Raw genomic sequence first — 27,998 nt, forward strand, 5'->3', positions numbered from 1 at the left:
TTATTTTTTTATTTTTTTTTTATATTACATTTACCAAAATATATTTTGCTAAATGTATTTTTCCCCCCTTCAAGTACATTTTGTAATAGATTTTGGTCTTTCAATGTTTAAATGAAATATGTTTGAAATTTAAAATTATATTTAATTAAAGGGTTACTCCACCCCAAAATGAAAATTTTGTCATTAATCACTTACCCCATGTCGTTCCAAACCCGTAAAAGCTTCGTTCGTCTTCGGAACACAATTTAAGATATTTTGGATGAAAACCGGTAGGCTTGTGACTGTCCCATTATGCAGAGCTGCATCAGATGATCCAGGCTTTGGATCTGCAGCTGCAGAGGGAGCAGAGGAGCAAACAGGGCTTCACTGAGCAGGTGTGTGAGCTGCATTCTGAGCTGTCTCAAGCTAAGAGCCAGGCCAACAAACAGAAGATGGAAACCATGTTGATGAAGGAGGAGCTGCTTTCTATTAAAGAGGTCAGAGGTCAGAGTATCTTCTTTCAAATACAAACATTTTTACTGACCCCAAACTTTTGAATGGTAATGTATGTGTGCATAAATGAAATACTTTAAAGTTCTAAGTAGTAGTGTGTCCTTGCAAAAAAAAGAAAATATTGTATGTTGATTAAATGTTAGTTGTTTAAACTAACATTAGTTAGTTTTGTGTAATTGTCACATATAGCGTATGGATTCCATACATAGCACCAATACTATATAACTCACTTGTCATGTAACTCCCCTCGATGGCGGCTTTCCGCAAATCGGCTCAGCTCTGCAGCTTCCTTGTCTTGTTCAAGAGCACTCACTGCTTCAGACAGCTGCTGTGGGGGAGGAAGATCAACAGCGATGAGGGTTCCTTGAAAACAACAGCAGAGTCTGTGGATCTCAGACTGCTTCAACCATACCTTGTGCTTCATCTCCAGAAAGTTTGAGATGCTCTGGCTTTGTTGAAGCTGAGATCCTTTGGTTTTCAGAAGGTCTGTCTGAACATCCAGGTGACCTCTGGCCTCTCGGAGCCTCTGGACGAGCTCTGCCCTCCTCATGCTGCTTTCCTCCAGAGCAGCTCTGAGCTCAAAGTCCTCAGCAGAAGAGTGTGTTCGTGGAGCTCCTTCTGGAGCCAAACAGGATGTAGATGACCATCTCGTCATGCCCAAAGAGCCCGTGTTTCTGGCTGTCAAAAGTGCTGGTTCAAAGAGATGTCAATATTTTTATCATTAATCAGCTGGGAAAAATCATTCTGAAAGTGATTCCAATGATATTGTTCCTCGGTGATGTTATCATTGTGTGGGGACTTCACTATTCTCATATAATTAGAATGATTATTTAAACTTGAAATTGTTATAATTCGCTGAAAATTTACTCACGCTCAGGCCATCCAAGATGTAGATGAGTTTGTTTCTTCGTGTGAACAGATTTGGAGAAATTGAGCATTATATCACTTATATCACCATTATATGTGATTATATAGTGGATCCTCTGCAGTGAATGGGTGCCGTCAGAATGAGAGTCCAAACAGCTGATAAAAACATCACAATAATCCACAAGTAATCCACACAATTAACGTCTTGTGAAGTGAAAAGATGCATGTTTGTAAAAAAAAATAAAATAATAATAATTAACTTAAAACCATTGCTTCTAGCCAAAACACCAGTCCATAATCCATAATAATGCTTCCTCCAGTGAAAACGTCCATCCCCTGTTGTCCTCTCATATCATAATCCACAGACATATTTGTTTAGACTGTTTTGGCTTGTAAACAGTGCTTGGTCTGTGCATATTTCTCTCCTGATTTAGACAAGATGACTTTTCACTGGAGAAAGCAATACTTTGGATAGAGGACTTGTGTTTTGGTCAGAAGTTAACAAATATCGTAATGGTGGATTTGTTTCTTACAAACATGCATCTTTTTGCTTCAAGACATTAATTGATGGACTGGAGTGGTGTGGATTACTTGTGGATTATTGTGATGTTTTTATCAGCTGTTTGGACTCTCATTCTGACGGCACTCATTCACTGCAGAGGATCCATTGGTGAGCAAGTGATGTGGTGCTAAATTTCTCCAAATCTGTGAAGAAACAAACTATACATTTTGGATGGCCTGAGGGTGAGTACATTTTTGCAAATTTTCATTTTTGGGTGAACAATTCCTTCAAAGCACTACATCACTACACTAACCTGGTGCTGATTTTTGAGCAGTCAGTCAATCCAGATAAGCCTACACAGCTCCATGCTGGAGATTTCTGAAAATAAGCAGCATATTTGTTAAAATTTTGTAATAGATTATGAAAAAATGATTTGTTTTGATCCCCAGAGTTTCACTTTGTACATACCCGAGCTTTAAAAAGAGATCTACTATCCCAAAAGTCAAGATCCGAGAGAGTGAGAGACCTAAGAGTGTGCCGGAAAGATCTATGGCTCAGGTCAGAGTCCCATTCCCGGTCACTCCAGAATCCTGATGGTGAAAGGCTTCTTCTTTCTCCTCTCCACTTGGCCATATCCACGAGAGCTCTAGAAAGTGAGTTGAGAGATACTGTGTAGGTTACTCAACTGCAAATTGTCCTGCCTTTACACAAAACTATTTCACACAAACCAGACAGTTTGAACCTAGCATGTCAGAGGGGCACAACAACATGGAAACAATGTCTAATGTTTATCTGTTGCTATAATCTTTTTAAACTTAGTTACTTGACAGTCAAGCAGTATCTGGCAGAAGGGGTTTGTAGTGTTTGCTCTTTCATAATAAAAGAGAAAATATTCATTATAATTGCGATAAATGTGTCACTAATGCTGTCTATTATTAATTTAGTACACAATCACCAAAACTACATAACATACCTTTTGTATCCTTGGTTATTGTTGTTTTTCCTCCTTGCGTTTTGATTTCATACACACTCAGTACTTGACACTCTGTCAGTTTCCTTACTGAGCAGGCAATGGTGTTGAAAGAAAAGCCATGACAGCAGGTCTCTATGGTGGATGCAGAGAGTGTGTGTCCAGCCCACCTCTTCACTAAATAATCATTTTGTGGACTCACAGGACTATTTCTGGAAGGTATGTACAATGCTGAAGATTTATCATATACCTGCCAGAACACTGTTACCGGTCAATAACAACAATGGAATAGCCTATATTGTTCCATGCAAATGAATTTAATCTGTTTATCCGTAATTGTTTAATAATTCTATAAATTATTAAAATAATATATATATATATATATAATATATTATTTGAAATCGGTCGGTACAGACTTAAAATACACTTTTAAAAAAGTATTTCTTGAAGTACGCATGTTCCCATATGACTATGGTAATATCGTGGTGTATATATCAAATTACCATGGTAATTCCTTGTTTTGTGTGAAATAGTACCAGGGATAATTATTTCTTTTATTCTCTCTCTTTTTTTCTGTATTCATGTTTACAGCCGTTTAATTTAAACGAGTACATTTTAAAAATGTTATTACCATGCTAACATGTCCCAAAAGGGTGGTAATTGGCAAATACATAATCCTTTAGTATTACTTTTGTTGTTATTCATTCCAAGTAAGCTTTTTGTAGGATGTTTTTTCAATTGTTTATGCATTCAGAACATGTACAAAGTTTAGAAAGTTTGGAAATGTTAGCATGTATTTTCAGTTGAGCGCTCTGATTGGTGAGATTACCTCGGTGACGTTGCACATGCGCCAAGCCTGTCTGCGCATGCGTGACACACATCATGTGAAAGAAACGTAAACCGGAGGAAATTTGATTCGTTGTAGACATGTACAGAAGAACAATCCTGTGTTTTCGCGGTCAGGACACTTTAAACGCATTTCAAAGAGGAATGTGTTGTTTAATGCGTCGATACGTGAGCGTCAGATCAGAGCATGATATAAAGAACTTCATTATAGATAACACAGAAATAGTGAGTGCCCAAAGTTTGACCCCAGAGATTTCTTTAAGACTCTTCACCCCCACCTGTCGGTTCTGGACGGAGAGACCTGAATCGTGGCCTTTTCCTGATCCGTACTGGGCAATATATTGGCCCGGTGGACAGGCGCTGGCTAGGTAACAGTGTTCAATTAACAAAACATTAGTAATAATGAACGCGACGGTGGATTTTAGGTTTGTTACTGTAAGATACGTTCCGTCTACCTGCGTTATTTTGTCGTTTTTATTAACGATGCAGCTCTGGGGACTGTTTTCTCAGGTATCTGTTAAATAACCCCGAGGTGTCTGGAGGCAGAAAGGTGCTGGATCTCGGCTGCGGTTGTGGAGCATCAGCCATTGCTGCCAAACTCACTGGAGCTTCCCGTGTTGTTGCCAATGACACTGATCCAAGTGAGCTTTGTGTTCCTGCAGCACCTCATACCTGGAATAAGAACTATTGTGATTTGTTCAGTTCAATTTGTAGAGTAAACTAAAACGTCCTTATAGATCTTCCTTCTTGCAGAGTTTATCATAAATTATTGAAAGAAATCTAGTGGAATGTCTTTTTAAAATTTGCAACCATTTAAAAAAATAAGATTTTGTAATTTATTATTTTGTAATAATTGATTTTATAGGGGGGAAAACATTAAGGTGTAAGGTGTACCCATTAAGTAAAAAGTGCTAAAAGTATTGTTATTATTTATAAATATATTTTTTAAGTTATGACTTTCAAAACATTTTCTTATGGTTACTCCATTGCTATTTTTTAAAATACCAACCCGTACACAGTTATAAGGGTCTAAAGCGAAGTCTGAAACTAAACCCATACATTAATTAAAAAATTCTCATTTTAATTGTTTAACTTAAAAATTTACTAAAATAATAAAAACTGAAATAAAAATTAAGAAAAACTATATATATATAAATTAATAATAACTATAAAATTATCCTTTTATTATTTGTCACACAACTTCCTGCATGTTTGTTGCACCACACTGACTGACAAACGTAAGGTTTATAATATTAAAAGTGCTTTGTTTTATTATTGCAGTTGCTGCCATTGCCACAAAAATGAACTGTGAACTGAACAATTTGGACCCTTTACCTTGTGTGACAGACAACATCATTGGCTCAAAGCCCGATGACTGGGACCTCATTCTTCTCGGAGACATGTTCTATGATGAAGATCTGGCTGATCATCTGCATAAGTGGCTCCAGACATGTATAACCACACACGGAACACAAGTGCTTATTGGTGACCCGGGACGGGCTCAATTTGAAGGCCACGACATCAGAAAATTATTACATAAACTGGCTTGCTTTGAGCTGCCCGACTCGGTCAAAGACGAGAACTATGGACTAACAAATAGCACAGTGTGGTGCTACAACTACAAACCTGATCTATAACAGCTAAAGCATTCACATATAAGCAAACTATGGACGTAAATACAACCTTATTATAAGAAAATGCTAACATAAATATATCAAATTGATGCTGTTTACTGTAAGCAAACATGTTTAATGGAACATATTCTGGAGCAGATTACTGTTATTTCATACATGTATTTTATTTATTATGTGTTATAGTACAGTTGAAACGTTGAAAATGAAAAGTAGTTAAACAACAATTTTACATAAATATATTCAGAAATATTAAATTACATTACTATGCAATGAAATTACAAACACGAAAATACTGTAAAAATGCATTGATTTTATCTTTTTTTTTTTTCATCAAACACTGATGCTTCTACTAAGCTTTGCTTAGTAAATTTGACAAGGATGATGCTTATCTTCCTTGATAAGTGCATTACATTTACGACAATAGAGTTGATGTGTTGTAGTTGATGTACTGAAGATGATTCGTAGTCACAGTCCGCAGTGTGATCAGTACACAGTCCAAGACACTTGTTGGATCTTGTTGGGGCCAATAAAGTTTTGGAGCGCCTCCCTTGATCTATCTAAAAGAGACAAAGATGTACTGAAACATCATTTTTGGACAACAAAATGTATGTTGCATTTTATGTCAGGGACCATGTGACTACCTGTAATCAGGGGACATCCATGGAAATTGAAAATTCTGATGTTGGCACAGTTTGCAAGAACAGCAGTCACTGCCACATCAGTCAAACTGCGACATCGTATCATCTGTAACTCCTGTAACAGTAAATAATTAATTAAAAATAATAATACAATATTAAAATTGTCTTAATGAAAAAAAATGAAATCAGTATACAATACCTTTAGGCTATGTGAACAAACTCCATTTGCGAGTCCAATGACCCCTTGATCAGTTACCTTTAAATAGTGTGAATGTAAAAGTAAGTATTTGGTGAAAATAATAAACAATAATGTGCGCAAGCAAAATGTTCACAATTTATTAAAACAGGAGTTAGAGCAGCATTATGATTTTGGTTTATACACTACTCATCAAAGATTTGGAAAAATTAAAAATTTTTATGTTTTTGAAAGAAGTCTTTTATGCTTATTAAGGCTGCATTTATTTAATCAAAAATACTGTAAAAACAGTAACACTGTAAAATATTATTAAAATCTAAAATAGCTGTTTTCTATTTTAATATATTTTAAAATATAATTAATTCCTGTGATGGCAAAGCTATTTCTGCAGCAATTACTACAGCCCTCAATATCACATGATCCTACAGAAATAATTCGTATATGCTTATTTTTCTTTTTCTTTTTTTTCAAAAATATTTAAAAGAAGAAAATCATTCATATATGGTTATTTTTCTTTCAAAAATATTTTAAAAAGTCATAATCATTCCAAACTTTTGGCCACTAGTGTATATATGCTATATGTAAATGACCTCTGTCCCAGAGAAGTAAATGCTGTGCAGCATCCTGCAGTTCTCTCCCAGCTCCAGCAGAGCTCTGTCACTGAGAGCAGTGCAGCCACGCAGGGAGATCACTTCTAAACATTTGCAGTGTCGCGCCAGAGCCTGAATCCCTGAATCTGTCACAGCCGTGCAGCCCGTGAGATCAACTACCTGAAGATAAGGGCAGCGGGATGCCAACACCTCTAGACCTGGGAGAAAGACAAATACAGCAGAAGTTGGTGTCTTGAACAATTTCATTTGACCAACAGTGCAATCAGATATCAATTGCAGCCTAAAATTTATGCTTGGGTCTTATATTCTAAGATAACGGGGGAAACGATAATAAAGAGGGTCTGACAGTTGCTTCCGGTGTTATTATTAGTCAAGTAATAAGTGCACTTTTATTTCAGTATATATATATATATCTTATGTTCAACAAGACTACATTTATTTGGTAAAAAAATACAGTAAAACAGTAATAATATGACTTAAAACAACTGTTCAGTTTGAATATATTTTACAATGTAGTTTATTCCTGTGATGCAAATCAGAATTTTCGGCATCATTACTCCAGTCTTCTGTGTCACATGACCCTTCAGAAATCATTCTGATATGCTGATTTAATGCTCAAGAAACATTTTAAAAACAGTAATTATTGTGGAGGAAATGTTATTTCTCTCTGAAATATTAATAATATTAGTATTATTTGTGTCACTGTATTAAAGAGTGTTCTTTAGACTGTCTCCCAGTGCTTCAGTATGCTTGAGTTTTCGACGAGCTGAGAGATAGCAGGAAATCTATTTGATGTGTGTGTGTGCAAGACAAGTGTGAGACAGATATGTTATTTTAGTTTCTTAGATGTCCTGGCTATTTAGAAAATGATTTGCATTCAATTCTTAGAAACTCATCTGGAGGACATAGTTGAACACATTAAATGGATATATGTTGAATATGCATTATGATTGGATGAGATCAAGGCATCCGCATTTGATAAGGGTATAAATGTTGAGTTTGGGTGTTTCCTCTTTGTCACACTCTGCAGTCAACTTAGATTATGGTATGACTGTCACCTTTTCTTGCAAGAAAATAAAACTTCAAAGGACTTTTGTCTCATACCTTTATTGAAATGGAAAATTGCCACGACAAATATTAATGTTGACAGTTGTGCAGCTTCATATTTTTGTTTATTTTTGATCAATTGAATGCTTTCCTTCTGAATAAAAGTATATATATATACATTTCAGAAAGGAAGCATTAATTGATCAAAAGTAATATTCCTGTAATATTCTTATGATTATGTTTTTAAAAGAATAAATATACATTTATTTAGCTCTAGACAGATCAATATCCAATTATTACTTCTTCTGGGACCAATAAACTTTCCAGTTGATCTTGATTAATAAATAAAGCTGAGCATAACTAGAAAAAAACTTTGATGTTTCCTTAACATCATTCCATCAATATTAATAATTAGTTCCCTAATATTTTCAGGTTTAACCATAGGGGCACTGTTATTATTTACCCTACACACCAATTTATATATTTATAAACTGATTTATTAATACCTGATTGTTGTAATTTCAGTGCTATTTTAGTATTAGTTAAATTCTATTACTTTAAACTTTCAATTACTAAAAAATAAGTTTTAGTTACCAATAACAACACTAGGTAATTTGCCAACTAATGACCACACACCACAAATGAACCAGCACTAATTTGTGAAAAGAATACTGTGCAGGAAAAATTCAATTAATCTATTATTATTTACTTCGTATATTAACTGCAATATTTCTGATATTTTGAAGTGCTAGATGAGTGTTCAAGTGTGAGGCCTGCTTCTGCCTGAATATGAGGAGATGACACGATGACCTGCTTGTTCTTCCTTACTTAGGAAAAACAGGATATTCTGAGAATTTCGGGAAGGGTATAAAAGCAGAGAAGCATGCTCACTTATTTTTGTCACACATATGGCGGAGCTCACTGCTGTATTGTCTGACCCTCTTGCAAGAATAAGAAATTTAAAAGACTCTGTCTCTGACCATGTTCTTGATTTAAGAAGAACATTTCTACAACAATACCCTCAGAAGTGATATCTGCACAGCCTCTTAACAGGATTGTCCTCAACTGTAGGCAGTAGATTTGTTTAAGCGCAGAGTCCGACACCTTGCAGTTCTGCAGATCCAGTGTGTGAGTTCCATTGTGCACGAGCTGAAACACAAATCACACACATGAGCACTGGATATGATCATCACAAATGCTCTTGCGATGGGGACGCCTTACCTGGCTGATGTTGGAGTCAGTGACCGTGCCATAAGACATCATTATCCGCAATAATCGGTCTTTAACGGCAGCAGGCAACATCCTGATCTCATACTCCTCAGCACGCTGAGCAACACTAAAAGCGCACCTGTGTGCGGAGAAACATCACTCAAAAGATCTGGAATTCATGCTACAAAAAGAACAGAATGAATACTGTCAATAGCGTTACACGCTCGTCCAGTAGCACTATAATTTATGTTACTCACAAGCTCATCAGAGAATCTATGGTAGCCATGATTTGGTCGTTTCCAGTGCTGTTTATACACGTTTATATGGCTAACTGCGAAGATATATGTAATATGCGTTCGTTGTGTTTTCTAATTTGATCACAGCGTCAACTTTCTATCATTGTTTTGGTTTTCTCTCATTCGCGAGTACCAGAGTCGGCTGGTCTCAGTTACAGCATTACGTCATTCATAAGCGACAAACATAAGCGTTCTTTTATTCTTAAAGGGGTCCTATTATGCGTTTTCGCTTTTTCAACTTTAGTTAGTCTGTAATGTTGCTGTGTGAGCATAAAAATATCTGCAAAGTTACAAAGCTCAAAGTCCACTTCAAAAGGAGATATTTTATTTAACAGAAATCACTTTTCAAAAACTACAATGAACGACTCATTTGGACTACAACGCATATTTTCCGGGATTTGTGATATCACAAATATCGACGAATGGGACGAGACCTGGTTGAGCTGCACTAGAGAAGGCAACGAGTGTTATCACTATGTCGGAGACACGCTAGCTTTCCCAAGGCAGACGAACTTAGAGTGGTTACAATCATCCGGGTTTAAATCGCGCTCAAACTGATTTGATTTTGACGCAATATTTACACTGAAGCTCGCAGGCGGCTATGGTAAGGGGCATGACATTTCCTGACCAGGCGCCATGTGCTGCCAATCACAACACACACTGGCCCAGCTAACCAATCACAGCACATTTCGTATTTCAGAAGGCGGGTCTTCATTTGATACAGGAACTATTCGAGCCGTTCATGCCAGACTGGGGAGAGAGGTGTTGTAATAATGTAAAATATGTGAAAAAGAATGTGTTTTTCGAACAACCTAGTATGAGAGCCTGTTCAAGTACACCCCCAAAACAAAATCAAGACTTTGTAAAAGAGCATAATAGGACCCCTTTAAGCATTCTTTTTAAAATGTATACGTATTTTCTATTTTAAATTCTGTTTTGCGTTTATTTCTGTTAAGGTTTAATATTTATCGTAAAATGAATATTTATCTTAAAATTAACCTACAAAAGCTGTGTAAAAACGCCAGAGCCTCAAAACAAATATTTTATGTTTACTAGGTTATGGTATTGCCTGTGTCTGGGAATCTATCTAGCCTATTGCCAAAGTGTTTCTCGAAATGTTATGCACTTTCCCTCTTACAATTTCACTTGTGTTCTCTGAAATAGTTACTATTAAAGTAATGTTTACTTGTTTTATCACGGTCTTCTAGGAATCATGGTTTAGCAGAACTTAAAAACCAGGAGCAAAATTAAATGTATTTGTAACCAAATTTTTTTTATTAAAAGGTCTATAAAAATAGATTGTCACATTTTTACAAACCAGTGGAATCCAAATAATAGTACCACAATATACAGAATAATGACAAACATGTTTCTTGAAAATGTAAAGTATAAAACTTGTACACAAATACTGGAGGACTTGGTTAATAGCAGCTGTTGAACTGGATGACCAGTGTGCAAAAGATGCATTTATACTATAATACAAATAATCAAGTTCAAGTAAACAGTAAAAATGTATTTGTACACTTGGAATTTGCATCTGTTGAGCTTTATCGTTCACAGGAATTAAACGCATGACAAAAATAAGCCCATTTGCTTTTATTTTAATAGAAAAATCTCCTGCTTGGAGGCAATGTCCTTCTTTCTTTCTTGATATTTATTCTTGAACTCTTGGAAAAGGCTACATAAACCTGAGACATTGGTGGACTGGATGAATTGAGTGTGCTTTTTCTTCAAGGGGCTGAAACTCCAAACACCTGCAGATAAACAAGTACAAAGCCATTTAGATGAGCCAAACAAAGTTATGTGATGGGCAGATACAGGATTCAATTCAGACAATACACCCTGTTTAAGCTTTAAAAATTCAATGTTTTTTTTAAACCTGCATTATCATTATTTTCATCAATCAGTATTCAAAAGTGGTACACTGCAACTTTACTGTAGCCTATAAAATGCTAATACAAAATGGTTACATTTCAAATGAACAACATGAATCTTGTGTTCAATACCTTGGGTTGGCACATGGCTAGTTTTCATCCTTTTAGCTTTTTCTTCTGGGCCTGACATCCCTGAAGAAATAGGAACAAGAATTTAAAAGTATACATTAGGTACAGCATAAAACAATTATAATTGTAATACTATATATTCTCAGCAGTTACCATTTTGCGTACTCTGTGACACGTCGCCTTGAGCGCAATTAAGTTCAGCTTCATCTTCAAAGTTAAAAGACTTTGGCAATACTTTGAATTCCAAAGCGGGACTCTCATCCAATGGCATCAAAACAGGGTTCCCCAACTCATATTTACTTTTCCTCACATTCTCGGGTGAATTAAATAATTTGGATGGCACAGTCTTCCCTCTGATTATATATTTATTCATAGACATTTGTGTTGCATTCTTACATTGTCTCTTTTGCATATTTCCTTCAGCCAAATGGTCACTCTTCACAACAGCATTTGGACTGAAAAGTTTTCTGACTGAAGTAGATGAAAGTCCATTTTTGCCGAGTCCAAAAATGGGACGCAAGGGGAAGATTTTATGCTGAGCCATGTTTTGCAAGATTGCTCTTCGTATTCTCTCTTGCCTATCCATAGCATCTTCATCTTGTGTTTCCACACATCTGCGCTTCTTTGACTCGCTCTCGTCTTTAATCTCCTGGTGAGAGCTTATAATTACTTGAACAGTTTTTGGGGGTTCTTCACAACTTACTTTCTCTTTGTATCTTTTAGTTCGCTTTAGTTTGTTTCTTTTTTCAGAAGACGACCCATACAGTGCAAGACATACTGTATTAGTCTTCCTCTTCAAATTAGGAGCCGGGGTGTCTTGCTTAATCTCATTCATAAGAGTCACGTTTGCTGCACATTCTGTGGGCGATTCATTTATTTTCTGCTCTGAAGTTTCAGTCTCTACTTTACAGACCTCTTCGAAACTTGAAATGTCCTTCGCAATCTTTGCCTTGTCCGTAGAAGGATCGTGCAGCAATGGGTTTTCGTCCTCAGAATCGTCTGTGATTTCAGAATCATCTGTTCTTTCAAGACCAGCATTATCCATTTCCACTCGTTCACATTCACCTGGACTGTCTTTTTTAGTCTGCACCTCTAAACTTGTGCTGTGGGCCTCCGTTTTAATCTCCTTTTCTCTCAATTCAGCTTTTATCTGGCACATGCACACTGAGCCATTTCCATATTCTAACGTTTGAAACCATTTAGCAAGACAACAGTAAGACTCCACCTTTTCACCACCAGAACTTTGATATTTCCACTCTTTTGGCTTCACATCTTTTAGGAGCACTTCTTTTTCAGACTTGAGTTCCGGGACTTGAACGTTCACCTCGTCTTCAGTGGCAATATGAAGTGCAATATCTTTCTGCAAGTCCTTATCTTCCATCTCACCGGCAAACCATAGCTCAGCCATTTCATGTGGGAGAACATTGACCTTAATAGAGTTTAAACGGTCAATCTTTGCAGTCTCCTCTTCATTCATGTTCACAGGACGTTCTTGACTAGGTTCTGGATCAGTCTCGCATCTCACTCTCTCATCTGTGAGCATACAGTCAATTTCAGGCATTTCTTCATTGGACTTGATTTGTATTTGAGATGGTTCTGCGATCACAGGACAAAGTTTCGGTGGACTTTCACTGATACTTTGGCTCGTTGATCCATCAGTCAACCCTGGACTTTCAGCTCCATCAGTTTCTTCCAACCTCCCCATGTTTATCTGTTCTTTTGTTGATACTGTGTCATGGGGTGAATTCAACAAGCAGGCCTTGTGTATTGTCTCTGGTGGTGCAGCAATGTCTTTATTTTCCATTATTTGACCAGCAAAGCATCGCTTAGCCACTTCATGAGGGAGAACATTAATCTTCATACAAGCTGAAGTGTCCAACTTGACAATCACCTCTTCATTTATTTGCACAGTAAGTTCTTGACTATGTTTTGGATCAGTGTCGCATCTCACATTCTTATCTGTGAGTACACAGTCAATTTCAGGCATTTCTTCATCTGATTGCACTTGAGATGGTTCTGCAAGCACAGGATGAAGTGTCGGTGGACTTGCATAGCCAATTGGGCTGACTGATCCAGACTGATTGTCTCCATTACAAAAATGCTCATTAAGCCTTGATGTTGCAGTTGAGGTTTGATGCTTGTTTTTCAAAAGGTCAGATTTTCCAGTTTGGTGTTGATGTTTTCCCACTGCCTTAACCAGATGTGTCATTGTATTCAGTGGATGTACTATATTTGATTGGCAATAGGTTTGTTTCACAACCACTGGTGGTGTGGCAGTGTCTTCATCTTGCATTAACGGACCAGCAAAGCATTGCATAGCCACTTTGTGAGAGAGAACATGAATCCTAATAGATGTTGAAGCATCCATCTCAACAACCTCCTCTTCATTCATTTGCACAGGGAGTTCTTGACTAGGTTTTGGATCAGTCTCACATCTCACAGACTCACCTGAGAGTACACAGACAATTTCAGGCATTTCTTCATCAGATTCATTTTGCATTTGAGATGGTTCTGCGAGCACAGGATAAAGTTTTGTCGGACTTGCATAGTAAATTGCTGGACTTTTGGCTTGATTGCAAACAGGGTCATCCAGCCTTAATGTTGCAGTCTTTGGTGATGCAGCAATGTCTTTATTTTCAGCAAAGTACTGTTTAGCCACTTCCTGAGTGAGAACAATAAGCTTAACAGAAGATGAAGCATCCATCTCAACAATCTTCTCTTCATTCGTTTGTACAGAAAGTTCTTGACAAGGTTTTGGATCAGTCTCATATCTCACGGCCTTATCAAAGTCACTGTTAGGCATCATTTTGCTGGATTCATTTTGCGCTTGAGTTAATGGAACAAACTCCCAATTTTCAACCACAGGACTAAGTGTCAGTGGACTTGAGCAGTCACTTTGGCTGGATGATTCATCAATCAATATGGGACTTTTGGCTCCAACACGATTACAAAAACTTTTGTCCAGTTTTGATGTTCTAGATAACTGTTTATGCTTTCTTTTTAAACCACCATGTTTTTCAATGAAGTTTTGATGCTTTAATGAAACATCTCGTTTTTCTAATGTCCTCACCAGATTTGTCATGCCCTTCAGCAGATTAACAGTATTTGGTTGACAACTGGTTTGTTGTTCATTAAGCTTTGGAGAGAAATGATCAATCACTGGTGGAGATAGAGCATTCAAGAGAACAGAAGATTTTTCACATCTCTCATCGTACCTACTTTTCTCCGAGGACATGTGTTCTTCTTGTTGTACTTTGTCTGTAATCTCCATTGCACCCTGTTTACGTTTAGCTAAAGATGGCTTATAAGGAGCTGATAGCAATGTCCTTAGAAATGTAGATGCTGGATATTTGGTCTTCGCCTCTAGCCTCTGCCTGCTTGTTCGTTCTTCTGTTGATATTGTGTCAAGTTCTTGGGGTGTGTTCAACAAAGATGCCTTGTGCTTGTCTAGTAATGCAGCAATGACTTTATATTCTATCAACTTAGTGGCTGAAGCATACATCTTTTCAGTCTCCTCTTCATTCATGTGCATACGAAGTTCTTGACTCTGTTTTGGCAAGGTCTCACATCTCACATTCTTATTGAGGACAGCACAGCCATTGTTATGCATTTTTTCACTGAATCCAACTTGCATTTGAGAAGATAACACCATCACCTGTTCTTCTGTAACCACATAAATGGGCTTTGGCGAGTTTTTACAGTCACTTTGGCCAGTTGATTTGGGCGACACAACACTTTTGGCTCCAACATCATTACAAAATTGGTCATCCAAATTGGACGTTCCAGTCGGGACACCTTGTTTATCCAAATCCTTCACAACAGTAATCATGGCCTCCAGAGAATTTGTAATAATTGGTTGACTGTTGGTTACTTCTGTAACCTGACAATTATGCTTTGGTGAGCAGTTGATGTCAGTCACAGATGCAGATTGTCCATTAAATGAAACAGGCACGTTTTCATATAGACTCTCATTGTTTGATGTTGGTTTGTCTGCTGGTACTTTGTTCTCCACCTCTGAAGGTAATTGTTTGCACCTAATCGATGATGGTTTTTCAGTGGCTTCTTGCAATTCGCTTGGTGTTTCACATGCCAAGTTTTGTGCTTCGTGTTCAGAGACATTTTGAAAAGACTTATAAAACCAAGAGTGACCACATTCCTTGTCGATATCATCAACGTTTTCATTAAGATTCAGCCAAGACGACTTGTACGTCATCTTCGGTGGCTCTTCGTTTTGTTTTAAAACGTGAAAATTCTCGATGACTTTGCTACGTGCATCATTTACAGTTTGCCTCAGTATCACAGGCTCTTTCATCGGACAGTAAACAAAAACTTCTTTCATTATGCTTTGATATATGCCACTTTGTACAGCTTCAAAAAACTTGTGAAAATCCTCGTTCCAGTAAATCTTTAAGATGTCCCTCCAAGGATCAATTTCGTGGATGTTCTTCTGATCCCCATCTTCCATTTGCTGAATCACGGTCATTAAGGCCTGCAATCGATCTAATGGCCATTCAATAAAATGAACAGTATCCGGTTCAACAGTTTTCTTGTCTGTGATGGTGTAGTTTTTATTTGTCTTTTCAGCCAGTTCATTTTGCATTTGAGTTTGAACAGACTTCTTTTGTTCTGCAACCACACTTTTCAGCTTCGGCGAACTTGCGCAGCAACTTTGGCCAGTTGATTCATCAGCCAAAACTGGACTTTTGGCTCCAACTACATTGCAAAGTCCATCATTCAGCCTTGGCTCTGCTGACTTTGGTCGTTCATGCTTGCTTGTTGGATTGTTTGGTTCTCTCGTTTGGTTCTTCAGATTAGCGTTGGCCACCAGAAGATGTGGAATATTTGGTTGATGGTGTACAGTCTCTTGCACAGGCGTTACATTCATTTTCATATTAACAGATTTGTCTGAAACATTAACAGGTGCTGTTCCTATAGGAGACAATGGCGTGACAACGGCAACAGCTCTCTGAGCAGCATTATTCGGTTGCAGGTTCTGCACACATGTAGGAAGCGTTTTTACGTTAGCATTTGACATCTCAGCAATCAACAACTGGTAAGGGTACCCACCAATCAAACTACTTTGACCATGACGTGCGTTTTCTGTTAGGGGATAATATTTTAGATCAGATGGCAAGCTCGGCCTTGTTTCTGAGGAGTCTTTTGGCAAATTAGTAGGAGCATTTGCATGTTGCTGCCTGCTATATAAGTTGCTAGTGTTCACATTTCTTCTAGCTTCGTTAAGACTTGTAGTGTCCACTGTTTTAAACTGTTGTGAATTATGTGGGCCAACTGCTGAGGAGGTAGTTTGCTGTTGCATGTATAAACTGTTAGTTGAGTTGAAGGCACAATGTGACATGTTTGGCCCATTACTGTTGGGAGCACCTTGTAGATTTATGTTGCTAATTGGTAGGAATATCTGGCAATTAGAGGGCATGTTCCACAGAATCATTTGGGAGTCCTGATTTCCTGTTGGCAATGCATGTTTTGAATTAAGCATATTTTCTTGCGCAAGATTTTTGTCATTGGTAGCTTGAACGCTGCTAGTCAAAATCTGGTCACTGGTTGCCGGTTGGATTGTGCAGGTGAAGTAATTTCCAGTGGCACTTTGTCCAGGATATGAGGGATTTGCAGTGTGAGGTGGTAAACATAGCTGGTAAAAGTTTTGGCCCGTCCAGTCTCCAGGTGCAGCTCCTTTTCCATGCAAATTTTGCAGTTGTCCTGAATGTTGTGAATTGGCTTGCATGCTACTGAATGTTCAATTGTATCTCCAGGCAGAATGTAGGAGTGGAATAATCACATCCCTGGAAAAAAAAGAAAAGCAAAATATCAGGGTAACAAAATACTTTCAAACTAAATACCATTAGTATTACAAGATTCACTGGTTTTAGATTAATTCTTTGGAAGTTTATTATATCTGTTATTTATTCTATCAGCAAACCCCAGTGTTTTTCCATTGTAACGGAGGCCTGGGAGAATGAATGAGCAGACACAGAGAGTCAGTGCACTACTAAAGCACAATCTCATTCTCAACATATTTATACAAACAATGAGTCCAGATGTCCTGGATGTCCAATCAATAGGGGTGTAACGATGAACCCTAAATAGCTCCACACAATGTGTGAAAAAGTAGAAGTACATATTTTAAGAAACAAACAGAACAGGGAGTAAAGCCTTGAAATTATATTAGCAACTGGAAATTGGTCAGTAAAAAACAAAGTAGGCTCAAAATGAGGACACTTTAACACCAAAACAAGTTCTAGTCAAAAAAAGGATTTAAGGATTTCTCTCGTCTCTACCCCTGCTGGTTCACACCATTTCCACATCAGTAATCTACACCTCACAGCACCCTTCCCCCCCATTACCTTCACTAAGGTCCACTCCACATTTAAAACAAAAGGCACCATCTTGTCCAAATGGTCCCTCACAAACGACACTTGATACTTATTCACACCAAAAGGCAAAACTCAACAAATCCCAAAAGATAAGTCTAACCACTTTTAAACCACAACCATATGCACACAGAGCAAAATGAATTCACCAGACTCTGTTAAAGGAAGCAAACTGCCCTCATCACTTTCAAAACACAAAATGAGCCAAAACTGATACTACTTTTCACAATATGTAGAGTTGAAAAAGATAAAAGACTTTGCTTTCCTGTCCCAAATCTTCCATAACAAAAGGGCCATTGGCATTCCTAAAGGTACAGAGGTGCTGATTGTGATCCAACATGTGAGGAAAGCTGTAATTTGCTGACTGATCAGTTTGAATGTCTCACATTTGGTTTTTAGTCACATGTTTAAGGAAGGGATAAAAGAAGATGGTCACAATCAGAGAAACTCGACTCATAATTAAGTCGAGTTGACTTGCCCCTTGTAAAGTCGATTAATATACGTACTATAAAATATTAATTGTTCATTTAAATTAATTTTACAGTGCAGTTGTATTACAGTAGCAATACATTACTGCATACTATTACTAATATTAGTTTTTTTTTTTAAAGTATAATTATTATTATATTCTAATTGTTTGCCTATTGCCAAAAAATAGGAAACAAAATTGAGACTTTACTTGGACCTTGGTGACTTGTCTGGTCATAACTTTAAGTTTGTAAAATACAAATGGAGATTGGTCTAATTTGAATCCGAAAAATAAGACCCGATTATCCTTTGGTTAACTGTTAGCTGGTCAGACTAGCTCTTAAAACTTAGTCATAACACATAAACCAAATGTATGCAAATTGTCCTGTATCTTGCAATTTCAATTCTGACTTTTTTCCTTAGAATTCTGAGTTTGTTTGTTTTTTGACCCTCAGAATTGCGGGAAAATCGTCTGAATTTGAATTTGTGGGATAAAAAGTAACAATTAGCTTCCACACCTATTGTCCTTGACTAGATGGGTGTCATAAATTAAATATAAATTACATGTTACGCCGCTTTATCACTGACCTTATGCACCAAAAATTGAAGAATTCAAGAATCGAAATTTAACACTTAATTCGGTCACATCAGCACAATACCGCGGGCTTCTATAACAGAACTGACAGGAAATAGCTTTTAAATACGTCTCATGAAGAATGTCATCTTTAATCGAATTAGTGTTTTTTTTAAAGATGCCTTTAAATGCACAGACTTGACTTTTTTTGGCTCTCCAAATGTTACCGTTTACGCAAACCAGAAATGGAGCTAAAAAACTAAAAGCGTCTGCTAAAGCGTCTGCTAAATGACTAAATGTAAATGTAAATGTAAAAAACTCTATAACGTTAACCAAGAAACCTTTTTCACGCATAGCCTGCAAAGTCATCACGGCCAAATTATAAAAGATGGAAACACAAATCGTGTTTCCAAGGAAATACTGAACAACTTACTGAACATCCGTGTAAGAAACGCTCCTCTGTCTGTGATGAACGTGTTTCTTTCAGCGCTTTCTTTAACTACTTTTACCAAAGCTCAACGTGATGAATCTCATCAGGCCTTTGAAATGCAGGAGGGGCGCAGAGTTGCCAGGTTTTCACAACAAAACCCTCCCATTGCTACTCAAAACTAGCCCAATCGCGTTCCTGGGGGGGGGAGGGGCGGGGTAAAATACACGTAAAATACACTAATTTGTTGAGATAGTGAATTGGTGGGTTTTTGTTAAATGTGAGTCAAAATCATCACAATTAAAATAACCAAAGACTTAAACTACTTCAGTCTGTGTGCACTGAATTTACTTAATTCACGAGTTTCACAATTTGAGTTGAATTACTGAAATAAATGAACTTTTCCACGACATTCTAATTTATTGAGATGCACCTGTACACCGATTTTATTTTATTTTTAAATGTATTGTTTTTATTGTTGCGTAATTATTAATTTCCAATCTTGTCTACAATATAATGCCATTCAGTCACTGCACTCAAAACCGGAGGATATGTGTTTTAAATTATAAAATCAGTTATTTTTGAATAACCGATTTTGGGCTGAAAATATTAATTTATTTGAACGACCTCAATTTGACATAATACGTGATGATTGTATAGGAAAGTAAAGTAAGTGCATGAAAGCAATGGTTAGTTACATTATTATGGACCTTTTTCACATTTCCGGGTTTCTCAGCAGCGGAAGTCGTCATAGTTGGGTTCACTTGAAGAGCAGTGAATGGGAGAGTACCACAAATATATATTTTTGCATTCCCATTTGCTCAAATAGTAAAAGAAAAACAAACACGATAGTTTTTTCATGAATTTCAATAAAAGGAAAAAAATTGAGAGAGACTGATAACGGCTTTCAAAAGAGAGAAGATGTCAAATTTACCGTCCCTCCCATAGACGCTGCATTAGAAACACCCTCGCATTAGCGTTAACTGTTTTTTTGTAATTTGATGCAAGTGTGATATAATACAAAGAATAGTGTTATAAATGTAGATACATAAAAAAAAAACGTCATATCACGACCGTTGCAGCGTCCAAACCATAGACTGTAAAAAAGAAACGAATTCCACACGCTCAAAGTCTGGTAGTGTGTTTCTGCGGCTTAACTTACAGTAGGCTTGTAGGCGCTACCATTTAAATAAAAAAATATGCGTGGAAATAACATGAAAACTCTTTTTTTTTTTCGTTTCATCATACCCGATTAATGATTGTAAACTGTGATTGATATGTTCAGTGTTGGGGAAAGTTACTTTTAAAAGTAATGCATTACAATATTGCGTTACTCCCTAAAAAGTAACTAATTACATTACTTAGTTACTTTTTACTTCGATGTGAACACAAATATATGCAGTTATCCATTTCACTCACCCTGTGATGGAGAGAGGTGCATGGAATAACTGGCAACTACATTCGTGTGCTTTAGGAAGTTATGAGGCTGTTAGCATGATGTTAGCTCTAAACTGCTGAATGATTCCAGTTTGTTAAAATGGTAGGAGTGGGGTAAGTTGAGCCAAAGGTCCTGGGGTAAGTTGAGCCAATGGCTCACCCCTTATTATGATTATAAAGTATTATTTTACTGTACATCTACATTATATTTCATTAATTTTAGACCAAACATTTTTGATTTTGTTCTTTGTTTTGAGCTTGATTTTGTTCTGAAAATTTTAAATAGGCCTTGTTTATGAAAATTGGCCATTGAAGTTTTTATGAAATTGTATTTCCCTGCAACATTTATAAGTGGGATGTTGAGTACTATTAGCCCTGAAGGTCAATTGCAGTCCATTATTTATTTATTTAAATACTTATTTTTAATTATTCAATTTGAACTTTATTTTGTTATGAAATGTTTAAATAATTAAAATGGATGGTCAGTCCATCACAAGGCTCACACATATTTTTAAGAAGTCATTTTTATTGAAATGCTCTTCCTGTGATATAGTATGAGGTGAAAATGTTCAGTTTTACTTCAGCATAATCAGTGGCACAGTTTAACTCCATGTGACTCAACTTACCCTCTCCCTGGGCCAATTTACCCCTCACTGGGGGCAAGTTGAGCCAAGAGACCACTTTTTTTTTTTTTTGGGAAGCCATATTTTCAAAGCAGTTTATTTTAGATCCAAAGTGACTATTTCCAAGGATGTACCACATTCTGAAATGTATGTACATATTTAAGTTGGACCCATTACTGTCATGTGCTAGCGTTAAACACACTGTAAAAAGTGGCTCAACTCCCCCCGCTCTCCCTACATCAATAAATCACAACAATCCTGGGCACTGGCACTGCCATTCATACAGGTTACAGTGGAAGTTATTTTACGCTACTATTCGAAGCTTCCACTTTTTGAACGCTGTAGGAATGTTTAGCAACTAAACAGAGTAATTCACTCAAACTAAGCACTTTTTTTTTAAATTTTTTTTTACTTAACTTCACTTTCAGGGTATGATGTGATTTGAGTTTCAAAAATAAAAATAAATCAAATCATTATTCTCAAATCACATCAAAATCTCATTGTTTATACTTTAATTTCTTTTCATATTGCTTCTAAAATAATAATCGCTACAGCAGTACAATGATCAGCAACTAAAATAATACATTAAAATGCATAAATTTATTATAATTTATTTGGGCCATAAAAAGCAAGGCAGTAAAATATATAGATCAGATGACACAACAACAAAAGTAAAATCAAATAAGCATAAAATACATTCTAAATTAACAGTAAAATAAACATAACAAACATTATTATGATAAACATACACTTTGTCATCACCACATGATTGATATGAGGGTGATTTATGCATTCATATGACAATTTGATTTATTAGGCCCTATCCGACACTTGTCAATCTTTTTTCCAGTCAACTTTTTTCACAGCTCAGAAATTTTCAAAAAGTGTTTAAAAGGCCTCCTGTCAGTTATTATCAGTTCTGACTCGTCTTTCTCTCCTGCTGTCATATGGAAAATGAAAACGAAGATTCGAAATAATATGCAAAAAGCTTAATATAAGAAATCATATTAAGACCGTTAACACATGTGATGGAAATTTCTATATTTTTCTTTATTGTCTATTTTTCATGTTCTGTTTGCACAGGTGTTGGCCTTCAGTAGTTCTGTGTATATGGCTAAAACGTGTGTGTGTGTGTGTGTGTGTGTGTGTGTATGTATCCTCAAATACATGTCACAGTGGACTCTATTAATAAAATATGATTGACAGATAAATACAATTTTGACAAAGCCTGGCTAGAGCCCAGCAAGATGTTTCTAATAACATGCACAAACGGAGTATTTTCACTGAGATCAAAAATTCAGCCGCTTCTTTCATACATGTGTGTGTGTGTGTGTGTGTGTGTATGTATCCTCAAATACATGTCACAGTGGGCTCTATTAATAAAATATGATTGACAGATAAATACAATTTTGACAAAGCCTGGCTAGAGCCCAGCAAGATGTTTCTAATAACATGCACAAACGGAGTATTTTCACTGAGATCAAAAATTCAGCCGCTTCTTTCATACATCACGGACACATCATTTGATTCATTATCCTCCTCTCCGCGCTGCAGAGTTATGAGACCGCAGAACCCCCGCTGCTCGCCTGAGTCAGGACCATAGACTGTATAAAAACGGTCAGGACACAATCGAAAGTGTTAAGGTGTGAACCGCCCCATCAGACAGTCTGGCTAGGCGCAGGCGGAGGTGGGTGAAGCGGCAGGAAGTCGTCCTGGAGGTGCGATGTCATTCAGACTGTGTCTTTGTCATGTGGCTGCTCTCAGCAGGATGAGAGACGGCACTTGCTGCCAGACATCCCATTGATAATACATGTTCCTTTAGATTGTATTATTATATAGGCTATTAGTTTATACTACGGGGGCCGTTGAATGCTTGAATCTGATTGGCTGACGAACGTTCTGTGGTGTGCAATTATTTTCAGGGAAACGGTCACGCAGTTTGCACAAAAAGGTGTTGTCAGCGCTGCCCTGACTTTTTTTTTTTTATCAGTTAGCCTATATAGTGTAGCAACTTAAAGGCTACACATGACATTTCTCACTAGCGAGGTAATAACAGCGCTGTTCACAGCTCTCTCTCTCTGTGTGTCTCTGTCTCTCTCGCTCTCTTTCTAATAACTGCTACTCACAATAGCGATTTAAGTACAAACGCTTCGCGTCGTGGCCGCATCACCACCTCGGGTGTGCATTATTTTTCTAATAATTCAACGGCCCGTCGTCAATTATTCCTTACGTAAAATACTCTAAGAGCACACCAGTACATAGTATACCTGTTGTAGCACATTGTAGCAGTGTTCTGCAGCAGCGTCTCTAAACAGCGCTGTTATTACCTTATTCATTACTTGTACTTGTTCATTTATTAATGAATTTTCGTTTTCTTCTTGCATCTTTTCCACTCTTAACCAGTGTTTTTTAGTATCTTTGAGATACAATTAATTGTGAATATATTTACTGTTTTCATTTTAATTAATAAAATGTTTATTTTATTTCAAGTAACATATAATAAATAACCCTGTCTCCTGAGTGCTGACAATGCTAAACAGAAACGACTTTACCAGGGAGGAGAGTCAGCCAGTATTTGTCCCTTGGCTTTTCAGTCATAAAATAGGTTACAAATAAAGTCCCATATAAAATACATAATTAGACAATGATTTATTTCATTAAATAATTGATTTTTATGATTATTTTTAAATGCCATTTTAAGTGTTCTTGAGGTAACCGGTATCCTTGTTTGTTTTTAAAGCACAGTTTCAAGATTCACATTCAAGGTATAACTGTAAATTAATAAGAACATAAAAGCAAAATGAAATTCAGCAAGAATTGAATGTAAACTCATCCAAAGAAGTCACTGATTTAAAATGGGCCACTTTGAATAAATTATTTCGATTTATTTCTGGGCTTGACTGACAAATGCAGATTGCTTTAAAATGAGTTCTTCATGTTGAATGAAATGCATCAATACAAATTCATGAAAACATTGAAGGAAAAAAACATACACAAAAATATGAACTATTTACAAAAATTACCACATTTTATTTTAAGTGTTAACATCATCAAACTGAAATTACACATGCAACATGATTTTTCATCTATATAAAAAGGAGCAAAGCACTTTTCACTAAGATGCAGGAAAATTCATATTTGTTCTATTTTATTGCTTTGACAGAGGGGTGAGTTAGTTTTGAAACCCCCTCAGGACCCCTTTTACCCCAAACCTTTAAATGGATAAAACTCCAAAATGTGTGATGAAAAACAAACAAAATAACATCCAACAGACTAGTCACGTAAAATCATAATGTGTGTGCACAGACGCACACGGAGCACACACAAAAACAAGCTAAACACACATAGAAGTCCAGCTCTGTGACCTGTGAGAGTCTGCTGAAGACCTCCGTAACAGAAGTGTGGAGGTCTGATTCGTGATGATTAGGTGTTGATTTCTGCACATCTTCAGGAGAACTGGAGCTGTTGCACGCCTGGGATCTGCATCAGATTGAATGTAAATAAAAGCATCATTCAAAATGCTTAAAAGTGTAGATTGAATTGTGCTATCTCTAAATGACTCTTGGTGTGCTTCTGACCTGCTGATAGGAGGTGGTGTACACCATCACATTTTGTTGCTGTCCATCAGCTGTTATGATTCCTGCAGGTAGTGGATTTGCTGAGAAAGAAAAAGATTTCATTGTGTTGGACTGGTCAACATGACATATATATATATATATATATATATATCCAAGTATGCATAATAATTATTGATATTGGTAATAATTACTGTATAATAATAATAATAACTATTATAATGATCATGTCTATTTTCAAAATCAATGACATTAAAATTACATTTAATTGATCATTTAATTATTAATACAAAACGTGCAGGAAAAAATACTCTATAAACAAAGCCTAATTATTTGAATTATTTACTTTAAATACAAATGAAATAAATATTGTAAATATAGTTATTTTCTGTTAATAAATTTAAAGTCAAACTGCTTATTTATTTATATAGGTTATTTTTACAATATGTTTGATAAATTTGCCGTTAATTTATTGCTGTTAATAAAAATGTAAAAAGATAATAAAAATACAAATATTTCAGACATTAATTTGAATTCAAGACAAATAACACACAGTGTACAAAAAAATTAATAAATGATTAAATGCTGCTTTGGCAACTACCTGAAATAAAACAGGTTTGTTGAAGTAGAATATGGTGAGGTAAAAAAAATTACTAAATGTAAAATGAATAATAAATAAGTGAATTAATTAAAATTAAAAGGTACATAGAAATATTAAAATAATTTTTTTTTACAAAATATTACTGAAACTGAAAATATTATATATGTGACCCTGGACCACAAAACCAGTCTTAAGTCGCTGGGGTATATTTGTAGCAATAGCCAAAAATACATTGTATGAGTCAGGAAAGCTTATTTATTCATCTTTCAGAAATGTATATATATATATATATATATATATATATATATAATTAAATACTACAACAGTATATAAACAATAATTAACAAATTATTAATACAGTAGTATGTATTAGTATGTACACAAAATAAATTAAATTCAAGTTTGGTTGTAAGCACCATTTCCGTACCCATCTGTACTAATCAGTTACTTACTGAAAGTCTCGTCGGTCAGCTCCTCTCCCATGCCTTCAGTTACAGTTACAGTGCTTATGCCTTTCTCTCCTTTCATGGCCTGAGAACATTCACACAAATGTCACGTCAATCAAAAGAGCTCAACCAATCAAGAGGAGGAATCCACACCTCTGACAGCCTCTGAATAAGCCTTTTGACTTCACTGATGTATGATGATGCCATTAAAACGTTAATGTCAGTGTTACCTCTCTGAATTTCTGCAGGTAGAGCTTCAGAGGCTCCACATACATGTCAAAACCCAGCGTGGACATTGCGAACAGGATGTCTTCGCCGTTTATGGTCTTGCGTTTCTCCTGATGGCATCTCTCGCTGGCTTCTGAAGTGATGAAGCTGATGAACTCGCTCACACACTCCTGCACACACTCCTTGGCGTCCTTTGCTATCTGAGGTGATGAAGAGAAAGTCTTTTGAATAACGTTTATGCTAAATTTGTAAAGTTTCACTTTCTTTTAGCAAAATAAAGGGTATTAAATAAGAAGCTCTGAACAAATAAACAGAGAGGTGATTAAAGAGCATCTTTTTATACAAAGGGTTTTATTTTTCCTTCTCCAAATCGAACTGCCTTGCCTTAAAAATGACTTACTTTTCCAGTTTGTGGGATTGCATTTTTCATGATTCGAGCAACGTTGGCAATGGGGAGATAGATGTCTTGTTCACGTAGGTTATCTTTGCTTCCATCGCCATCCTCGTGGTCATTGAGACCCTCATCACCTTCATCTTTACAAAAAAATTAATTTATTAATAATAAGAAATGTTTCTTAAGCATTTAATCAGCATATCAGAATGATTTCTGAAGGATCATGTGGCACTGAAGACTGGAGAAATGATGCTGAAAATTCAGCTTTGCATCACAGGAAGAAATCATTTAACATTTATATCAAATTATTTATTTATAATTTAAATACTTAATTATTTAATTACATAAAATATTACATAATAATTACATCATTTTTTATTTTTTTTACAATGTATTAATCAGTTAATTAAATGATAATTAAATAATTTGTAATAATTTAAATATGTCTTTAGCTTCACTTACCTTCTTGAGCTTGAGCTAGAACAAAGTGACTACCAGCCATATATTCTCCTGTTATGCCAAGTTGGGAGGCATCTGTGGTTGAACTGTCTCCGTCCATCTGAAACATAAATGAAATTGTATTACTGCTGTAAATTATTGATTGTGTTTCAAAGCCAAGTGTGCTGCCTACCTAGACAGCATTTATGGCCACAGTGCGCTACTATACTTGTATAAACGTATGTGGGCACGCAAAATCGAGACATTTCATCACCACAGACGTACAATTATTAAGCCACTAGTATATATAGAATTTAACCTTTATTTTAGTCAGTAATAAACGTTCATAATTGCCATCTGCCAGTGAATCACATAAACATACATTTTTCATTTTAAAAAGATTAAAACACAAACTCCCCTCAAAGACCTTCAGACGTTTGATTGTATTTAAAAAATAAAAAAGGCAGTCAGTGTAGGCTAAATATGAAATTTGATAAATAATAAGAGCCAAATTAAAAATAACAGAATATATTATGTCGATATTTTGACAGCAGGTGTATTTTATTGGTTAAAGAGCTCGCCGGTGCTAGCAAGCAATGTTTACACGCGCTAAATAAACACAAACCACACCTTCCCACGGAATCATTCTGATAAATTGGTCAAATGAGTTATTATAACTGATGGATGCATTAAACAGCAGAAGAGGGCAGAGAACAAGGCAGACGAGCTAAAGCGACCTCGGATTCGCTCAAATTGGTCGTAGTAAACAAAGGGGCCGCGCACGGTCACGAGCTGTTAACAATTACTCCTACAACAGCGAGCTGCTTTTCATAAAGCGCGCTTAATTTCCCTTTCTCCCCGCCAACTAATAATAAAACTCTCGCGCGCGGAGATTTCCATTCGATGTAACGAAATATGGGTTAGCAATCATTGGCCGGAGCCGCACACTAACCTGCGATGAAGCCCTGGTTGGTTCTCGCCTCAGCTCGGCCGTTTGGTTGGACAGAAAATGGCTGCGGGAGAGCCAGTCCCTGCGCAGGGCTGAACGGTGCTGGAGGACGAGTCTCACTCGGACACTAGGTGGCGC

General features: G+C 36.4%; 4 protein-coding genes and 1 pseudogene across 6 annotated transcripts; 1 reads left to right on the forward strand and 4 right to left on the reverse strand.

Moving 5' to 3' along the window:
- LOC107696232 (uncharacterized) overlaps nucleotides 1-2,613 on the reverse strand; it is a 7,970-nt pseudogene extending 5,357 nt beyond the window's left edge.
- Nucleotides 2,614-3,681: 1,068 nt separating this feature from the next.
- LOC107696287 (electron transfer flavoprotein beta subunit lysine methyltransferase-like) lies at nucleotides 3,682-5,461 on the forward strand. Of its 2 annotated transcripts, none has more exons than XM_016496573.1 (3): nucleotides 3,682-4,045; nucleotides 4,188-4,318; nucleotides 5,025-5,461. In XM_016496573.1, the coding sequence occupies exons 1-3, from the start codon at nucleotides 3,759-3,761 to the stop codon at nucleotides 5,312-5,314; spliced, it is 708 nt and encodes a 235-aa protein (XP_016352059.1). In that variant the 5' UTR covers nucleotides 3,682-3,758; the 3' UTR covers nucleotides 5,315-5,461. The 2 variants fall into 2 exon arrangements, with proteins under 2 accessions (XP_016352059.1, XP_016352058.1); XM_016496572.1 differs by having other exon boundaries at nucleotides 3,683-4,045; nucleotides 4,959-5,459.
- A 135-nt stretch (nucleotides 5,462-5,596) lies between these two features.
- On the reverse strand, nucleotides 5,597-9,509 carry LOC107696288 (protein AMN1 homolog). The gene is made up of 7 exons (XM_016496574.1): nucleotides 9,270-9,509; nucleotides 9,025-9,151; nucleotides 8,823-8,952; nucleotides 6,736-6,953; nucleotides 6,149-6,205; nucleotides 5,953-6,064; nucleotides 5,597-5,868 (listed from the first exon to the last, which is right to left on the reverse strand). The coding sequence occupies exons 1-7, from the start codon at nucleotides 9,296-9,298 to the stop codon at nucleotides 5,795-5,797; spliced, it is 747 nt and encodes a 248-aa protein (XP_016352060.1). The 5' UTR covers nucleotides 9,299-9,509; the 3' UTR covers nucleotides 5,597-5,794.
- A 1,064-nt stretch (nucleotides 9,510-10,573) lies between these two features.
- Nucleotides 10,574-19,287, reverse strand: LOC107696289 (uncharacterized). The gene is made up of 4 exons (XM_016496575.1): nucleotides 19,176-19,287; nucleotides 11,465-17,112; nucleotides 11,315-11,374; nucleotides 10,574-11,062 (listed from the first exon to the last, which is right to left on the reverse strand). The coding sequence occupies exons 2-4, from the start codon at nucleotides 17,052-17,054 to the stop codon at nucleotides 10,905-10,907; spliced, it is 5,808 nt and encodes a 1,935-aa protein (XP_016352061.1). The 5' UTR covers nucleotides 17,055-17,112; nucleotides 19,176-19,287; the 3' UTR covers nucleotides 10,574-10,904.
- Nucleotides 19,288-24,231: 4,944 nt separating this feature from the next.
- On the reverse strand, nucleotides 24,232-27,966 carry LOC107696291 (nuclear transcription factor Y subunit beta-like). Of its 2 annotated transcripts, none has more exons than XM_016496578.1 (7): nucleotides 27,864-27,966; nucleotides 26,936-27,032; nucleotides 26,480-26,613; nucleotides 26,082-26,279; nucleotides 25,858-25,936; nucleotides 24,808-24,887; nucleotides 24,232-24,709 (listed from the first exon to the last, which is right to left on the reverse strand). In XM_016496578.1, the coding sequence occupies exons 2-7, from the start codon at nucleotides 27,030-27,032 to the stop codon at nucleotides 24,677-24,679; spliced, it is 621 nt and encodes a 206-aa protein (XP_016352064.1). In that variant the 5' UTR covers nucleotides 27,864-27,966; the 3' UTR covers nucleotides 24,232-24,676. The 2 variants fall into 2 exon arrangements, with proteins under 2 accessions (XP_016352064.1, XP_016352066.1); XM_016496580.1 differs by lacking the exon at nucleotides 27,864-27,966 and adding an exon at nucleotides 27,105-27,335.
- Between the last annotated feature and the right edge of the window lie 32 nt (nucleotides 27,967-27,998).

This window comes from Sinocyclocheilus anshuiensis, unplaced genomic scaffold, assembly GCF_001515605.1.
Source record: "Sinocyclocheilus anshuiensis isolate Anshui unplaced genomic scaffold, SAMN03320099.WGS_v1.1 scaffold778, whole genome shotgun sequence".
Lineage (NCBI taxonomy): Eukaryota > Metazoa > Chordata > Actinopteri > Cypriniformes > Cyprinidae > Sinocyclocheilus > Sinocyclocheilus anshuiensis.

What these genes read in the sequence shown, in the direction of transcription:
- LOC107696287 (XM_016496572.1), top strand. Translation starts at nt 3,759, where the DNA reads ATGTACAGAAGAACAATCCTGTGTTTTCGCGGTCAGGACACTTTAAAC. An exon ending in GGTGGACAGGCGCTGGCTAG is followed by an intron (nt 4,046 to 4,187) that starts GTAACAGTGTTC and finishes CTGTTTTCTCAG; the next exon opens with GTATCTGTTAAATAACCCCG. An exon ending in TGCCAATGACACTGATCCAA is followed by an intron (nt 4,319 to 4,958) that starts GTGAGCTTTGTG and finishes TTATTATTGCAG; the next exon opens with TTGCTGCCATTGCCACAAAA.
- LOC107696288 (XM_016496574.1), bottom strand. Translation starts at nt 9,298, where the DNA reads ATGGCTACCATAGATTCTCTGATGAGCTT. An exon ending in TTTACTTCTCTGGGACAGAG is followed by an intron (nt 6,206 to 6,735) that starts GTCATTTACATA and finishes CACTATTTAAAG; the next exon opens with GTAACTGATCAAGGGGTCAT. An exon ending in TGGATGTCCCCTGATTACAG is followed by an intron (nt 5,869 to 5,952) that starts GTAGTCACATGG and finishes TGTCTCTTTTAG; the next exon opens with ATAGATCAAGGGAGGCGCTC.
- LOC107696289 (XM_016496575.1), bottom strand. Translation starts at nt 17,054, where the DNA reads ATGCAAGCCAATTCACAACATTCAGGACAACTGCAAAATTTGCATGGA. An exon ending in GTCACAGAGTACGCAAAATG is followed by an intron (nt 11,375 to 11,464) that starts GTAACTGCTGAG and finishes CTATTTCTTCAG; the next exon opens with GGATGTCAGGCCCAGAAGAA. An exon ending in TAGCCATGTGCCAACCCAAG is followed by an intron (nt 11,063 to 11,314) that starts GTATTGAACACA and finishes GTTTATCTGCAG; the next exon opens with GTGTTTGGAGTTTCAGCCCC.
- LOC107696291 (XM_016496578.1), bottom strand. Translation starts at nt 27,032, where the DNA reads ATGGACGGAGACAGTTCAACCACAGATGCCTCCCAACTTGGCATAACA. An exon ending in CAATCCCACAAACTGGAAAA is followed by an intron (nt 26,280 to 26,479) that starts GTAAGTCATTTT and finishes TCATCACCTCAG; the next exon opens with ATAGCAAAGGACGCCAAGGA. An exon ending in GCTGACCGACGAGACTTTCA is followed by an intron (nt 24,888 to 25,857) that starts GTAAGTAACTGA and finishes TTTCTTTCTCAG; the next exon opens with CAAATCCACTACCTGCAGGA.